Source organism: Talpa europaea, assembly GCF_964194135.1.
Source record: "Talpa europaea genome assembly, chromosome: 9".
Lineage (NCBI taxonomy): Eukaryota > Metazoa > Chordata > Mammalia > Eulipotyphla > Talpidae > Talpa > Talpa europaea.
In genome coordinates, this window is record NC_140076.1 from 6235661 (window position 1) to 6252840 (window position 17180).

Here is a 17180-nt window from a genome sequence, read left to right on the forward strand (position 1 = left end):
AGTGTTTCTGTGAAAAATGCTGTGTCTGTATGAGGCAGACATGCATCGTTATGCCCTTTTTCTAGAGGCAGCGAGCCAGGTTTAGGGGAAATAGGAGACTGGAGGAGCCAGCCTCAAAAACAGCTCCAAGTCTGCTTTTTCTGAACAGAAGCCCCCGCCAGGCCAGGGAACTAGCTATTAACTGGTTAGCCAGAGTTCCAGAGTTGATCCTGCCCTCATAGAACAAAGCTCACCTCCGAATGCTGTGGAAGTGTCCCCAGCAAGTTTTCCTTCTACCTCTCTCTGCCCACTCATCCACTGCTAGGAACTGATAAGCCCCTCACCACGCCGTGGCTGGAGGCCAGACCTGAGAGTCCTCCTTGGATTTTCACCTCAAATACAGAATTTGGAGAAATGGACACTACAAAACTAATATTCTCTCTTCCATTCCCTCAATGCCAACCCTCGTGAGGGTGCTTATGGACATGGTCACAGTAATGCCATCTTATTGATCTTCCTCATCAGGCCAGAAAGTCTGGGCTTTCAGGTCAGTTCCGGGACTACTGTGTAAATTTGGTGTCATAAAGAAATGATCCTAGTGATGAAAGATGAGCACCTTATGGACCTTCTTGAAATAGCCTGTTGGGAAGGGAGCTGCTATTTAGCCACCTCCTGTTCTGGGCCTGGCGCCTGAGCTCCCTCTCACTTGGTGAGCCAGGACACAGGCTTGGAGGAGCTGGGTGATTCACTGCACAAGGGGGACGGGTCGAAGCCTGTGCACTTGACACAGCAGGATCCCTCAGCCTCGGCCCTGTTGACAATTTGGGGTCAGATAATTCCTTGCTGTGAGGGCTTTCCTGTGCGAGTAGGCCCCTAGCAGCCTCACTGGCCTCTTCTCACTAGAGCCAGTAGCAGCCAACTGCAGCCCCTAGTTGTGACCATCGAAAATGTATCCAGACATCAGCAAATATCTCCTGGGGCCGAGATCATGCCTGGCTGAAAACTGGCCACTGGACTGCTCCCTGTTGCTTTTTCAGGGCGTGTTTCTTCTTATTGAAAAATGCCATGAACTTTTGGAGACATACACTGAGTGTACTAAACCTGTGTCCAGAGACCACTGATCCTCAAAGCTGTCGCTTACCACCTGCCAAAACTTAGTAATACGTTTGCAAGTCAACAAAATATCCTATTTTCCCTATTTCTTTGATCTTCTTGTAGATCTACGAAGGATTCCTCCTGCTTTACAGTAGTTCTCAACAATCTCCGAGTGTTTCTCATATTTGACTGGCTGCTGTTAGTTCACGATTTTCTCCATACTCCCAGTGATGTTAAGAAACAAATGAACATTACTCCTTCTCGCCACCGTAACTCTAGCAGCGAATCTGCTGTGGTTCCCAAAACTGTGAAAAGTGGAGTAGTTACCAAGCGGTCTTCCCTTCCTGTGTCTACAGAAAGGCACCTGGAGGTCAAGGTCAACGTGACGGGTGAGTTTACACAGGTTTGGATGTTAGGTGCCGCATGTCCTCCAGCTTGACCTTTCCGCTGCCTCTGAATGATTTTTTTTTTTTTTTAAATTTCTGCCTAAATCTCTGATCCCTTTTGTTTTATTTATTTATACATACATACATACTTACATACATATATATACAAGCACTGGGTACAGTCAGAAGCGCGGGAGGGTGAGAGAATTCACCAGAGCCAGAGCAGAGAGTAGAACAGGCAAAGTGACAAAGTACACTGCTGAGGGGAGCAGTGGGCAGCAGGAGAGGTCTGCGTACCATGTGGGACCCTCGTCTGGCAACCGGGGATCGAACCAGCGCTGCAGAGACTGCGGGCAGCCTTGCAACCCGGCACTCAACTGCTGTGCCACCGGGGAGGCCCTCTCTGAATGTTTTTTTAAAAAAGATTTATTTATTTATGCATGCAAGAACTGGGGTACGGCCAGAGGTGTGTATGGGGGGGGTGAGAGGATTCACCAGAGACGGAGTGGGGAACAGAACAGGCAGATTGACTGCTGAGGGAAGCAGTGGGTGAGATAGGAGAGGTCTGCTATGCCGTGTGGGTCAGCTCCCTGGCCGGGGATCAAACTCCTGCTGCTCCACTGCCTCTAAATTTTGACATGAGCACTTACATGTCTGCGTCTCTCACAGACCAACCAGGGTGGAAGTTCTTGATCTCTGTTTTCAGGTGTGAACAACATGGCCCGTGCTGAAGGCTGCAGGGTCCCTCGCCCCCCTCCTCTGCCCGCTAATGTGCATGCCTGTCCTCAGCACCCAACTACTAGGCAGTGGTCTTCTCCCCTGCCCCCCTTGTTAAATCTGGCTTGATCTTCAGGGCCCCATCAGATGGGCCTTACCGAGTGTAGGGAAGTTTGGTATTTAAAAATCTCAGAAGTCTGCTGATCGATGTGGTGATGTCGTGCTCTCCTGGGCCGGGCCTAAGCCGCGCCAGACGAGGGACGGACGTTCATGGCGAATGGGACCGCTCTTCTCGCTCTGCCCGCGGGTCCCCGCGTCTCTCCCCCCCCCGCCTGCTTGGGCGGTGTGTGGGGAGCCGGGGGGGTGCGGAATCCGGCCCCGATCCCGCGCTCCTTCCCCGCCTCGCCGCCTCGCGGTGTGGGCGCGGGGGCGGTGCGCGCGGGGTCACTGTTTTGACACAGCCGTACCTGCTCGCTCTTGCCCCCCCTCCTCGGGGTGGGGCGTGTGTTGTGAGGGCGGCCCTCCCCTCCGCCGCGGTGGCGGGGGGCCGCTTCTCCCGCCTCGGCACGCGTCCGCTCGGTCGCGTCCCACCTTGGCCGTCTTGCGGTGCTCCTGGAGCGCTCCGGGTTGTCCTTATCAGGTGCAGGAGGCCGAGTGGCGACGTCGGCCCGGCTCCCGGCGTTGTGCCCCCTCTCCCCTCGGGGTCGCCCGCTCTCGGTGCCTCTTTGGAGGCGCCTGTTTGCTTTTCTTTTGGGGGTCGAGCTCGGTTTATAGAAGCGAGGGGCCGGCACGACCGCCTCCCTGCTTAGTTTGTTGTAGGGGGGCGGTGGCCTTGTCGCCCCCGGCTGGCGCGCTGTCGCCGGGGTGTCCCCGATTGGCTTGGCGAGCGCGCGTCCTGTGCCCTTGCCCTTCCCCGCCTTGGGGGGGGGCCTGCACGTGGGCGTGTGAGCGATCGTGGCGGGCCGTTGTGCGCGCCGCCTCCTCCTACTTTGGAGGGGCCTAGGCGGTGCTGGGATTTTGGGGGGCTCTTTGTGAGCCTCTCTCCCGGGACTGGCCACGGACCCGGCCGCGAACGCTCAAGTTGCCTTTTGTGCCTTGGCCATACCGCAGACCCCCCCACCGTGCCCCCCCACCACACCGCGGGGGTGGTACGTGTGGTGTTTGGCTTCCCCGCGGCCCCCGAGGAGGATCATTTTTTTTTTTTTTTTTTTTTTAAAAAGAAAAAATTTATAATTTTTTTTTTTAATAAAAAAAAAAAATAATAATTTTTTTTAATTTTTTTTTTTTTTAAAAAAAAAATTTTTAAATAATTTTTTTTTTTAAATTTTCTATATAAAAATTTTTTTTTTTTTTTAAAAAAAAAAAAAAAAAAATCTCAGAAGGCAAATTAGCCAGGGGATTGTTTCTTTCTTTACAAAATGATTATTTTTCTTTGCAAATCCAATTAGTATGGTTTTTGTTAGCTGGTGAATTCTTCTGGTATCTGTGCCGGTTTTGCTTGCAGTGATGTTCCCCATCTACTACTCGGTGACTTGGAAGCTGCCAGCATAATGCATTTCGAATGGGTTTAGTTTCAAAATATTAATCTATCCATGGTTTTTGATGAAAACACAGTGTATAGAGCAAAATAAATTTGTCATGTGCAAGTGACTAGAAAGCCGCCTGTACTAATTTTAAAAATCCCTACATTAAATTGGCCTGCTTTGTTTGTAAACAACTTGAGCAGCTACGTGGGTGACAGAGAGCCTTATGCTGTCTAACATTTGTTTTTTGTTTTTTAAAGATTTCTATTATTTATGCATACAAGAACTGGGGCACAGGCCAGAGGTGCAGGGGGTGAGAGGATCCACCAGCGACAGCGGGGAGCAGAACGGGCGGATCCACTGAAATACACTGCTGAGGGGAGCAGTGGGCGAGTCAGGAGAGGTCTGCTGTGCCACATGGGTCATCTCCCTGGCCGGGGATCAAACTTGTGCTACAGTGGCCCCGGATAGCTTCATAGTGTTGAGACTTAAGCCCTTGCGCCACCAAAGAGACCCATGCTGTCTAACATTTGTATCTGAATCTGCTTCCTGGGATTCTAAAGTAGGTCACTGCTTGGAGAAGGGATGAATTCTTGAGCTTCTGGAGATCTGTTAGACCTCCCAGGAGACCCAGCTTGAAAACATATTCTGCAGAGAGAAAGTACACTCATGTCTTCGTGCCCAGGCAGTGCTCTGCTGGCTGCGCCTGGCCAGATACAGGGGATTGGATCAGGAAGTGAACGTGGACAGACATGGTGGAGAACCTGTCCCGGTTAACGTGCCCTCTGGGGTGCAGAAGCTGCTGCTTCCCAGCTCCCCAGTTTGGGCTTATTTGACGATGCTGTCCTTTCCAGGCACGGAGTTCGTGGTCGTGGAAGATGTGTCCTGCTTCGACACCAACGCCATCATTCTCAAAGGCACCACTGTGCTCACCTATAAGCCCCGATTTGTCGATCGCCCCTTTTCAGGAAGTTTGTTTGGCATTGAGGTAAGAGATCTAAGTGTCCACTGAAATGCTCAAGAAGGGAAGCACCTAGAAGGGAATTTCTGCTCTTAAACTTCCTTTGGGGGAAATAAATAACGAGTAGAACTGGAAGACCCTTGCTCCCCTCTTTTTGTTTTCTCCTCAGAGCTTGCAGCTTGTTCTAATGTGAGTTCAGTCAGCCCCGTTAGGCAGTAAACATGTGGGAGAACAATACTGCTACCCCTTACCCCACCCCCTTCCTCATGAAGTTCAAGGCGGCTTTCTCTCCGGTGCTGTCAGGCTGCTGCTGTGTTCCCCGTTGCTGTGCAGCGCCTGCGCTCTGTGGGACCTGGTTTGTGAAGGTGCTGAGGGTTTCATGCTTTATCCGTTCAGGAGTGTCTCAGCTGTCAGGGCGGCTCCAGGGAGGCCTGTGTCACCGAAGGAGCAAATCTCAAATCTTCCCAGTGTGTGTTGGGCTCTGCTTTGCTCTTGGAGGAGATGGTTTGCACTGGAGCAGCTTCGCTAGCCTGAAAATGACATTAGACAATATTTAGCAAAACCTGCTCTGCCTCTTTTAAAGCAGGGGCTGGGGAGAGAGAAGGAAATAAGGCAGATTATGATCTCTTTAAAATGATGGAGATTATTTACTGATCTCAGCTAATATTCCTCCTGCTAGAATGTTTGGTTGGGGTTGCTCATCATTTCCTTCCCCTCACGATTGACCTTTCCATGCCCTCTTCTTTCCATTGGGATTGTTCCGAGGTTGAATGAATCAAACTCATTTTCACCCTTAACAGCATATGGTCCTTATTTTTTTTTTCCTGGTCAGATATAACTGAATAAAAAAGAAATTTCACTGCATGACTACTTGTTTCTCTTACGTAAAGAAACCTCCATTTGAGAGAATGGATGCTGGCAAGTTGATCATAAAATTGTAATTCATCTGCTTTCTAAATCACCACAGTGCCAGCTTTGAATGGAAATCTTGGTGATGGATGAATGAACTGTCAGGTACAATTGGATTTTGTGTAGCAGAAATCCCTGAAGAAAAAAAGAAATGAAACTTTCCTGCTCCAGAGTCCTAGAAAGAACTAGATGGCAAAGCATTTGAGACTCTTGGGAGTTCCTCTCTGTCTGTCTCTAGGCAGCACAACGGAGTCTGAGTTTTCAGACCTCTTTGATGGGTGGAGAATTTATAATGAAAGCAGAATGAGTTCATTTGGAATATAGCAGAGGTCCTTGGTTTGCGTGTTTTTCAGTCGTGCTAGAAAAATTGGGGAAGGGCAAGGCAGATGAAAATGAATCACTTTCTTCTTTCTCGTGTGTTCTTCTCGAGCTCTCGAAATAATTTGTTCCTGGAATGGGAGTCCTGCTTCCCTCCTCTCTCCCCACAAATGTATTTATTTTTAAACTTTTATTATTGAACTTTCTAAACACACATAACATAAACAGAGTGGTATAATGTGCCCATCTGTGCCTGCCACCCAGCTTCAATAATGTCTTTATTCTCAATTTTGAAAGTGACAACTGTAGCACATAAAATAGGGGCTGGAGGTGGCAGTCACCCTCACAATACATAATCTCTTTTGACGTTTTGATGTGTTTCTCTCCTTAAAGTCATGACATAATATTATTTTGATTGGGCCATTTTTTTTCACATCATTTATGCTGTAACTGTCTTCCGACGTCACTTGTGATCTTCGAAAACATCACTTTTAAGTGTTTGTATAATAGCCTACTGAGTAGAGGTAATGTAACCTTTGTTGCTCTTAAATTTGTTACTATTAAATATTGGGTCAGTGAATTTTTCTATAGTTGGCATTATTTCCTAGAAAGAGAGAAGGTTATTGGATCAAGGGGTGTGAAGTTTTTTTTAGCATTTTGATGTGGCATTCAGCTGCCTTTGCACAGGACTACTCTGCGTGTGCTCGTCAGCAGTGGGTAGGGGAGCTGTGAGGTACACAGGACTGCTTCCGAGATAGTCTTTTTCCTGCCGATGGCTAGGCTCTTCCTTTACCAGATGTTAATTCTTGCCTTCTTGTGTTTCATTCTCTAGGTGTTTTCATGTCGACTGGGGAGTGAGCAGGACACAGCCCTGTCAATTGTTGATCCGGTACAAATTCAGGTGGAGCTGGTGGGGAATTCTTCTTACCAGAATAGCTCAGGATTGATGGATGCATTCAACAGTGAAGACTTCCCGCCTATATTAGAGGTAATGAAGGCAAGCCATGCGACACCTGCAGCCACTGTCCTCTTCTTCACTCTGAGCCCAACAGCATTTTAGTTAATGCAGCAAAAACTAAATTAAAAATGACGCTGTCTCTGTGCTAGCAGATCTTGCAGACTTGTGGAGAATGAAGGGCCTTTCAATTGTCTCCCATAATCTTGAAGTTCTGTAAAAGTTTACACACAGCAGAACTAAGTGGAGGCAGCAATATTGATAGTAAGTAGGGCTCAGGGTGTCTCAGTGGAAGGGTAGGTTGTAAGTAGAGCGGAAGAGGGAGAGCTTTCCACTTCAGAAAACAGAACACAGAGCAGGGCCTCCCTGATGGTGCAAGGGGTTAAGACGCAGCCTGTGGGGCTATCCACAGCCGCTGTAGCACGGCCAGGGGGCAGCCTGCGTGGTGCAGCAGACCTCTCCTGGCTCACCCGCTGCTCCCCTCAGAAGTGTACTTCCGTCACTCTGCCTGATCTTTTCCCTGCTCCGTCTCTGGTGAGTTCTCTCACCCCTCATACCTCTGGCCTGTACCCCGGTGTGCATAGATAAATGAATCATTAAAACACACACACACACACACGTACACAGAGTAGAAGTAGCCCAGCAAAGGTGAGATAGAGGTCTGTGGAAGTTTGTTCGGAAATGAGAATGTGAGGAGAAGCATGAGGCAGGGAAGCCAGGAAGGAAGGCTAAGAATTCGGGGTTTTATTTCTTTGGTAGAGAGGGAAATGATTGATTAATCCATCTGGACCATAGGAGATTGAAAGAGAGAGAAAAACTGCTTTGATTTTTGCTCTGGAAAAACAATAATAAATTGGGAAAACAAAGCACCACCCCAGATATTCAGTCATCCCAGAGTTGCCATTTTGATGTGGCCTGGAGATGGTGTCTGTACTGCTTTCTTACCATGGTAGATACATTGCCAATCTCTGAGGAAGACCAGATTTTCCGAAATATTACTGTGGAATATGACACACTGTTTTGTCGGTCAGTTTGTTTCAGAGATTTAAACAATTAAATAGTTCAAAGTGGAATGGATTAGCATGACGTGGCTAGCAGGCAACCCTGCGTCCCACAGAGGCATCCTCTGACCGCCCGCTTTAATGCTTTCATGAGTAATTTAGCATGGTGCCTGTGAGACTTCCAGAACTTGAATTAAGAATTTTACCTGAAAGAGGTGCAGACACCAAAGCAGATGCATATTAAAACTGCCACTTTTAAATTTTGTTAGATTCAGTTGCAAGCCCTGGATATCAGGCTCTCCTACAATGATGTCCAGCTGTTTCTTGCCATCGCAAAGTCCATCCCGGAGCAAGCGAACGCTGCGGCCCCCGAACCCGTGGCCTCGGAGGCCACCTCTGTCAGTGGTCACCTTCGCGGCGCCTCTCGCGTTGGGGAGGAAATCAGAGAAGGGACGAGACACACCTTGGATCCTGTCCTGGGTACATATCTGACTTGACAACCCACTCAGTCTTCCTGACAACTCTCTTTTCCTCTTTTAAAGAAAGATTTTCTTTTGCACAATTTAATTGTTCAGAGTGTAATTGTATGTTACTAAGTGTAATTGTAAGTCATAAATATGACCTAATTTTTTTAATTTAAAAACAAACAAAATACCACAAGCTAACTACTGTGTCTTCTAGCCTAAGCTGTTTGTCCTTTTTTCACATTTTCTACCCGAGTTGCATGGATAATGCTAAGGTTTCCTTTTAAACTTGGAGGTTTCCTCCTGAAGTATGTGACTAATACTAAGTTTCAGTTTTAAACTTTTAAAAACAGTCAATATAGTGAAAAGACTTAGAGTTTTCAGCTAGGAATTTTAGTCACTAGTTTCTGAATTTTTCTTTTTTCTTAAATTTATCTGTGGATTAATTTACATAAGTTATTTATTTAAAAAAAAAATACCATTTTATCCCCCTAGAGTTACAACTGGCAAGACTGCAGGAGCTGGGGTTCAGCATAGAAGATTGTCGCAAGGCTCTGTTAGTATGCCAAGGTAATTTGAATAAGGATTTCTGTTATCTGTTGTTACCTTGATAATATGCTCCCCTCCCTCCCTCCCCTATTCCCACAAGGTGACTGAGAGCTGGCGTGTGCTCAGAAGACTCAGTCTTCTGTGGACCCACCCCCATCTTGGGCCAGTGGTGATTCTGGGGTGCAGTGTGCAGAACGGACGCGAGTGTGGGGTCTGGAGCAACTGCTTGGCTTTACCTGCTCCCTGGAGCAGGTAGCAACTTGGTCCGATGACTTCACCACTTTGTGCCAGTGCTTCTTTATCCGTAAGTGAGGATAGGAAGGCTTCACTCGTGTGCGTCAGTCATCGTCTGCGAAGCCCTGTTGGAAAGTGCCGCTGGCAGCACAAGCTCTATAGCTGTTAGCGCTGTTGCTCTGTGTGGAGGATGGATGTGGGGAGCGAGGGGGCCATATGTCGAGTTCTGGTGTTTTCTTGGTGAATCCTCACAGCCCTTGGAAGTAGATATTATTATCCTCACTTCCTACAGGTTAAGTAAACTTGTCTGACTAAGGTCACCTAGTGGGGAGGGGATAGTGGGTGTAAAGCCAGTCGGCCTGAGTCCTTTTCTGCCTCTCTACATCTGTGTTCCCTCTCTCTTAAAAAAGGGACACAGCAGAAGCTCTATTTTTTTCTGCCTTACCATTTGTGTGCGCGTGCTGTATGTAGCCACACACTGTATCCGCGCCCACGTATGTGCATGCCATGTTCTGTATGGATTGTGTGGTGTAACTATTGCGTTATAATTACAATTATACAATTACTTAAATCAGCAGTATCTTCCTCTGTCATTAATTTTTTTTTATAAACATTGATTTTTACATTGGCCTGCAGAGTATAATTTATTTGCCCATTCTTTAGTTGTTTTTCACTCAGCGTTATATGCAATTCTTTTTTTTTTTTTTAAGATTTATTTATTTATTTATTTATTTATTTATTTATTTATTTATTTATTTATTTATACAAGCACCAGGGACAGTCAGAAGTGCGGGAGGGTGAGAGAATTCACCAGAGCAGGGAGCAGAACAGGCAGAATGACGAAATACGCTGCTGAGGGGAGCAGCGGGCGTGGCAGGGGAGGTCTGCACGCCATGTGGGACCCTTGCCGGCGGCCAGGGATCAAACCGGCGCTGCAGAGGCTGCAGACAGCTTCTCAGCCCAGCGCTCAACCGCTGCTCCTCCAGGGAGGCCCATATGCAATTCTTTAAATATATTTTGGTATGAGTTTTTGTCTGCATCTTTTAAGTATTTCCTTGGTAGAGTGACCTAGCTTTATAATACCAGATCATGGGGCACAGGTATATTTTTCAGACTTATTACTTGAATTGATAAATCCTTTTCTAGAAAGATTATACCAGGTTATACTCTGACTAGGTGTGGAAATGCTGGTTGTGTCTATTATTCTGTCTGAAAACCATGCAGGCAGACCTAGTTGTCATTGCTTTTTGATTTCATTAGCTTTATGCCCCTTATGTTAACATTTCCTATTCTTTGTACTCTCTCTTTAACAAGTCAAACACACCAAAAAAGTTCTAAGAGTCTTTTGGATTTTAACTGATTTTTATTTCTTTAGTAATAACTAGGGCGTAGTTCCACCTATGATAAAGCTGGGGCTCGCAAGGCCAGCCCATAGAGTCCTTGTCACCCACTGGGCTCTGCCCCATGCTCATTTGTTTTCTACAGCCCTGGCAGTGGTGCTGCAGGGCACAGAGCAATCAAGTAACTTACCCAATATCCCACATCTATTGAGTGCCAAGATATGAAGCCAGACTGTCTTGTTCCCGAGCCCATGCCCTTAACCGCTGACCACTGTTCCAAGCACTGACCTTTGGTAATTTACAGATAGGATTGCTTTGCTTTGCTTTGCTTTCCTCTGCTTTCTTCAGCTTTGGCAATAATCGTGTGTACAGGGGCCTATTCTCTAACAGTTGCATTTTACCCACGGGCAGTGCTCATTGCTCTCCATTCTCAAGGAATTTGTGACTGATCAAGGAGACGAAGGAAGACGTTTGGGAATAATTATAGAATGGCACATCAGGACATACAAAACTACACAGGGAAGATTAAGTACTTCAGTGCCAAGTGGCACCTACACTTTGGGTCCTCTCCTTTCCTCTTCACCCCTCTCCTTCTACAAATGTCATGGGAGAGGAGGGGTGGCTTCCTGCAGGCATTTGAGCCAGATCATGAAAGGTGTGGTAGCCCTGAGTGGGAGGCACACAACAAAGACCGCCTTGTTCTGCGTGCTTAAAGCAGAATTCCCATTATTACGCTAGGGTTTTTTTTTTTTTTTTTCCTCTTTTTTAAGTCTAAGAATACATCAAGGTTCTTCTGGGTTGTCCAGTAGGTCCCTATAAACTTTATTTCTCCATTTCCTCTCAGTTGCTTTAGTAGCTGTGGGAACAGGTTGAACTGATCACCTTTTAATTTCTTTGAAGGCCAATTGAAAAAGGCAGCGAGTTGGTTGTTTAAGAATGCCGAACCTCTGAAGTCTCTTTCCCTGGCCTCTCACAGCCAAGAGGGCCAGGGGACCATGCCAGCGCAGTTCATCTCTGGGGTGGAGATCAAAGCCGAGAGTGTGTGCATCTGTTTTATCGACGACTGCATGGATTGTGATGTCCCTCTCGCTGAGCTCACCTTTTCCCGTGAGTGTTTTCTGATTTTCAGGTTCATCTTGAATATTTTCAGTGATTGCTGAATCATTTGGAGCTTGTCCTTTTTTTTTTTTTTTTTTTTTTGGTTATTCATGCTCTCTGCTTAGTAGTTTGGGCAAATTTGGATAATGGTTTTACATATGTTTTTCATTATTTGTATTTTAAAGAGATGTGTATTTATTTGCCATATGTGGCCTTCAGCCTATAACTTGGGAATAATAGAAGCTGTCATTGACAAAATTTGTTGCATTAACAGATCTGACTAAATAATTCCTGATCTCTTCATTTTGCTTACCTTTTTATGTGTCTAAAAATTGTATTCTGTTATTAAAGGCATTTAAAAGATAAGTTCAGAAAATAATGTTTCTAACTTATATATCTCTTGAAAATACAAAACCCAGAATCTTATTTGAAAGTTCACCTCAGAGTCCTCAGAGCCCATGTAAGAGGTAAAACAGGGTTGATCTGAGAGCTGTCTTCAGAAGGGCGGGCTTAGGGTGAAAGTACTTTATCCTGAACCGAATCATTGCCAGCAGTGTCAGAGGAGACTTCTGAGGAGATTAAATAAAATCTCACTGCCGTGTTTGCTTTTAATTTTCCATTATTTTGATCTTGCCAGCCTCTTCTGCCTTCAAGTAAATTTGGTTCTGGGGATTTAATTTGACCTTTTACACATGGCAGTTTTCATTTTCCCTGTACTTTTGGGCACCACAGGGCCTCTTGATTAAAAAAAAAAGTAACAGCTAGAATTCCTATAGTTTCCTTGAGTATCCTTTGTGCAGAAAATAGATTATTTTTGCATGATCATCTTGAAATTTTAAGCTAATATTTATCAGCTAATATTTTTAGCTAATATTTATCAGCATGGCCACTCTTACCACTGTCCTTACAGGTTTTCATGTTGAAATATGTGTTTTATGTTCTCACAGGCTTCAGCTAGACATGGGAGCTGGCATGGGGGGATGGAACAGGCAAAGGAGGCATTTGCCTCTGGCACGACACTTAAAGTGGTGTTCCAAAACTCAATAATTTTGAGAAATAACATTTTCATGCACTGTTTTTAAAAAATCAGAATTCATGCAAAACAATCCACTGGAAGAACAGACCAGCCTTGTGTGTGCTTTCCTGTGAGGTGATCGGCACTAGCTGGACCCGGCAGCTTTGTCATTTGTCTGCCAAAGAAAGTCCTGGTGGTTCTCACCCTACCACAGCAGTAAGGTTGGCTTCCTTTGCAGGTCTGAATTTTCTTCAGCGTGTGAGGACTAGTCCCGAAGGCTATGCCCACTTCACCCTTTCTGGAGACTATTATAACCGTGCTCTGTCAGGTCAGTATAGATATATATTATTCTGGGATTTCAAAATACACTTGAATATCTGCCTGGGTTATGTCTGCTTAAGTTTTACATGAGGAGAAAGAGGGTGAGGGGTGGACAGGGAACCATTAAAAGCAAGTAACTACATAAGCACAACAGATACAGATTTTCCATTTGCCTAAAAATATATCTGATATGTTGCAACTGAATTATTCAAAAAGAAGTTTTCACAGTTGGTTGCTTTTGATCCTGGAGTTTGGCTTATTCCAGAACATGAAATTGCTCACTAGTGAAGGGTGGTTTGTCTGGTCCTGATAGTAGCTAACTTTCCAGGGAGATTTGCACCCACAGCATTTTAAACTTCAAGCCTCCTTACTCCCCCCTGGACTTGTTTGTATTGTTAGAAGAGTGCTGAGTCAGTGATAATGTAGCCTCCACCGGGTCTACTTAATAAAGCAAAAACAGTGGAGCAGAGCAAGCTATTCTTCTGGAGACATAAAACCTGGTAAACTGCAAGGCTTTTTCAAGCATATTTCCTTCTAGTGGAAAGATAAAGGTGAGTGCCTGCGTAGGTTGACAGCCAGGGGCCATCATGACCCAGGGCCGAGCAGTCTGCACTATGAAGTTCTTTTCTATGGAGGCCTTTCAGGAGGTGTGGACAAAGTAAACGAAGTAGGCCTTGCCATCTAAGGCTTAGGTCTGAGAGCGATTGCTCTCTTTGATCTCAATGGAAAATTAAGCCTCAATTTGTTTTGCTGCTGATGATTGTTCTAGAGTTCACGTCACATTTCATTTTATATGTTAGTTAACATTTTCCATCTCTGTTCTGGATCCATTTAAAGGGAGTAACATTCTTATTTCCTAATTGTTCAAAATTGTTTAGCTTTAGAACAGTGAGTCTTGTTAGTTGAGAGAAATTCATATGGCGTATGGTAGCTAGTTTTCTGAGATTCATTTATTTTCTCAGAGCACATTTTGCTTACTTTTAAAGTTGTGTGACTACGTTCAGGTTTCTAAGTGCTAACTGTTGTCAGAAGACTGACCCACCTCCTTTATGCTGCCTGTTGGATTGGATGTGTACTGGTGAATCAGCTCATCATACGGATGAGTATGACTGAGGAGTATGTTTAGGAAACAAAAATTAACTGGCCTTGAAAAGTTGAGTCTTTGAGGCAGCAATCAGATACCAATTTTTCTCACCCAATGGACAGCAAAAATTGTGATTCTCCTAAGTATGGGTGAAGATATCAGCCATAGAAGTCTTACTTCCTGCTGTGAGGAGTATCAGTCGGCACAAACACTTTGAAAAACAATTTTACGTGACCTACTAAAGTTCAGTTCTCTACCACCCAGCAATATACGTCTAGGTCTGCACTTTGGAGTGTCTCATGCCTAATGTGTAGCAGGAAACAAGCTCAAGCCTGCATGTAGCAGTATTTTCCCTAATAGTAATAAAACTGAAATCAAGCAAAAGCCTCTCAACAGTAGGACGGATGAATAAATTATATATTCATTAGTGGGTTACAGTTCAGAGGTGAAATCAGTGAACCACACGACATGACTTTGCTATGAGTGAATACAGAAACTCGCAAAAGAACACAAACTGTTGGATCTTGTTTTTGCTGAGATCCCCAACAAGGACAAATGAATTGATATGCTCTTAAGATGTGCATACATGTGTGCTAAAGCTATAAAGAAGAGCAGGAACGTGATTAAAAATTGAAGCTAATGGTGGGAGAGGGCTATTGTAAAGGGGAGAGTGGGTGGGGAAGTGGCACTTCAGAGATGCTTGTAATTTTCTTTTTCTTTAGCTGAAGGGTGGGTATGTGATGGTTTGCAGTAGTTTTATTCTTTAAACCATACAGATGTGTTGTTTCCATGCCTTAGATACATTTGACATATATTGTAGGATAAAAAATTGAAAAATGAAGTTAACAAATTTCCAAGTTTTTCTCTTTATTCAACCAGTAGGCTCTTGATGTAAATGTGAGAGAATAGAATTTAATGGTTATTACTACTTTTCTAAACTCGGGACATCCTTAGGGCAACCTGTAAGTAGGGTGCCTTCATTGTGAAATCAAACCAGAAATAGAAAGCTGTTCAGCTAGGGTTTCTCCTGTGCTTGTGAACAGTGTTCCCCTATAAACTTGGTATCTGCTGAACAGATGTCTTATTTCCTGTGTTGTAGGCTGGGAACCATTTATCGAGCCATGGCCGTGCTCTGTGTCTTGGCAGCAGCAGTCAGCTAGCCGTCTCCATCCTCCTCGACTGAAGCTGGAAGCCAAGGCCAAATTCCGTTTGGATATCAATATCACTTCTGTGCTAATTGGTGAGTAGAGAGTTGTCTCTCTTTTCTGTTGAAGTCACGTTGCATGATAAGATTATGTAGATTTCAGGTGTGCATCACTGAAAATTCCCATGTGTATATGCTACGTTACACTCACCTCTAAAAGCCCAGAGAGTTGTCTTTTGAAGATTGGTTCCTTTCAGGGCAGAAGTCCTTTGACTGGGAGACCATTAACTCTGGTGTAGCAGGTGCTCGGACCCGTCACTTACTCACAGGGCTGTTCTCCCAGTAAACCCCATCCTCACCTCCAGATTCTTCTCGACCCTTTGCTCCAGAGTAGGGAGTGCCATACGAGTGCCCAGCGGTCAAAGAAGAGCTTAGTCTATCTCGGAAATAGGTACCACCCATGAGCTTTCTCCCCACAGTGCTTGGTCACTGGGACTCTTTAAATGTCCTGGAAGTGAAGTTAGATTTACTTCTCTCAAGCTGTTCACAAAATAATCCTTAAAAGGTTGAAATTTGACCTTGTCTTTGTAGCAGGATGATTTGTCTTGCTTGATTTCCCATCAAATATCACATTGGCCTCCCTGGGCACATCCCTGGGCGGACGGGATGCCACGCCAGTGGTGTGTGTTCTGAAAGTTGACAACACTGAAGTGGCTGCCTGGCTTTCACATTGCACATCGCAGCCACGTGTGCTGGTCCTTATTCATGTAAAAGAAGAGCAGCAGCTCAGTCGGGTCGTGCTAACTTCACTGTGAAAACTCACACTCACTGAACTGGTCACCCACACTCTCTGATTTTGGGCAGGCCCAGTTACCTCTGAGAGCCCCCACTGTTGCACACTGTGCCTTCCTCAGTGTGCGTGTTGGATCGAGACTCGTAGACTCCCCTTGCCTTGCTCCATGTCAGAGCAAGATGGACAGTGAGAGCCTAAGCTACTTCAGATTTAAAAGCCACTGCTTTGTGATATCAGATTTTATTTATTCATTTGCCTGGAGAGCGGTGTCACCTGTGTGAGATAGCTCTGTCTCATGAGCCTCCCAAAGGATGTCATCTGCACTTCTGTGTCATTTCTTCTATAACTTGTCCACCTGGCAGTCAAGGTGACGTTTGGAGTAGTGCTTTGAAAAGCTACAATAAACAAGAGCCTACCTCAGACAGCAGAGTTGTGCCAGTTTTTCTAATGAACAAAAGTGGGTTTCAAAAAGTTATTGATGAACTTACCTCATTGAAGCATAATTGAGAGGCAGCATCATTTTAGTTTCAGGTGCACACACGGTATTTGGCCTTTGCACACATTGGACAGTGACCATGACAATACTGAGTATATTCCCCAAACTGTACATTACATCTCCTTGACTTAATTTATAACTGAAAGACTGTGCCTCTTACTCTCCTTCCCCCATTTTACCTACCCCCATTTTTAAATCTTTGATTCCTTATTCCTGTTACTGTGCTGACACCCAGAAGCATTGCTGAATAAGTGCATCTCATTGTACATCGGATCGTGGTGAAAATCAGAAACCAATAATCACTTAAAAGTGTCCTATCTTTATTAGTATTAAAGGTCTTTATCCAGGATTGGGTCATCATGGTGATTTTCACCTGTTGTTTCCATTATACTTCTTTCAAAAGAATAAACCCACTCCAGCTGACTGCAGCCTCCTGAATTTGGTTGTTTTTCACAGCCTCTTAACTGGTCTTTCTGACTGCAAGGCCTTGGTGTGGCACACCATGCTCTCCACAGGCTAAGTCACCTCTATTCTAGACTTCCCTGGTGTCCTACCCCAGTAAGTAGTGGCATAGTCACAGCCATGTAGTTGGTGTGCCCCCGTGCACTTTCATGTCTTAAAAGGCTTTGCATGTGCTTTCCTTTCTCCTTGGAATGCCCTTCTACCCCTAATCTAACTCTCCTTAACCTTCAAGACACAGAGCAAAGGTCTCCCCATCCAGAGATTCCTGTGGATTTGGTGCACACTGCCCCACTTATGTCCAAGCAGAATAAATCTTCCCCTGTTCTGTGCTCCAGT

The 17180-nt window shown here is 45.2% G+C and overlaps 1 protein-coding gene across 3 annotated transcripts in view; it reads left to right on the forward strand.

Annotated features, from left to right (window-relative positions):
- Nucleotides 1-17180, forward strand: part of VPS13D (vacuolar protein sorting 13 homolog D) — a gene marked incomplete at both ends in the record, with an annotated part of 199174 nt that overhangs the window by 55531 nt on the left and 126463 nt on the right. For all 3 annotated transcript variants that reach the window (XM_084243705.1, XM_084243706.1, XM_084243707.1), the window contains 8 exons: nt 1198-1463; nt 4555-4688; nt 6721-6876; nt 8114-8324; nt 8804-8878; nt 11332-11538; nt 12783-12872; nt 15049-15189. In XM_084243705.1, coding sequence (XP_084099831.1) covers nt 1198-1463; nt 4555-4688; nt 6721-6876; nt 8114-8324; nt 8804-8878; nt 11332-11538; nt 12783-12872; nt 15049-15189 — 1280 coding nt within the window. The remainder of the gene's footprint in view (nt 1-1197; nt 1464-4554; nt 4689-6720; nt 6877-8113; nt 8325-8803; nt 8879-11331; nt 11539-12782; nt 12873-15048; nt 15190-17180) is intronic.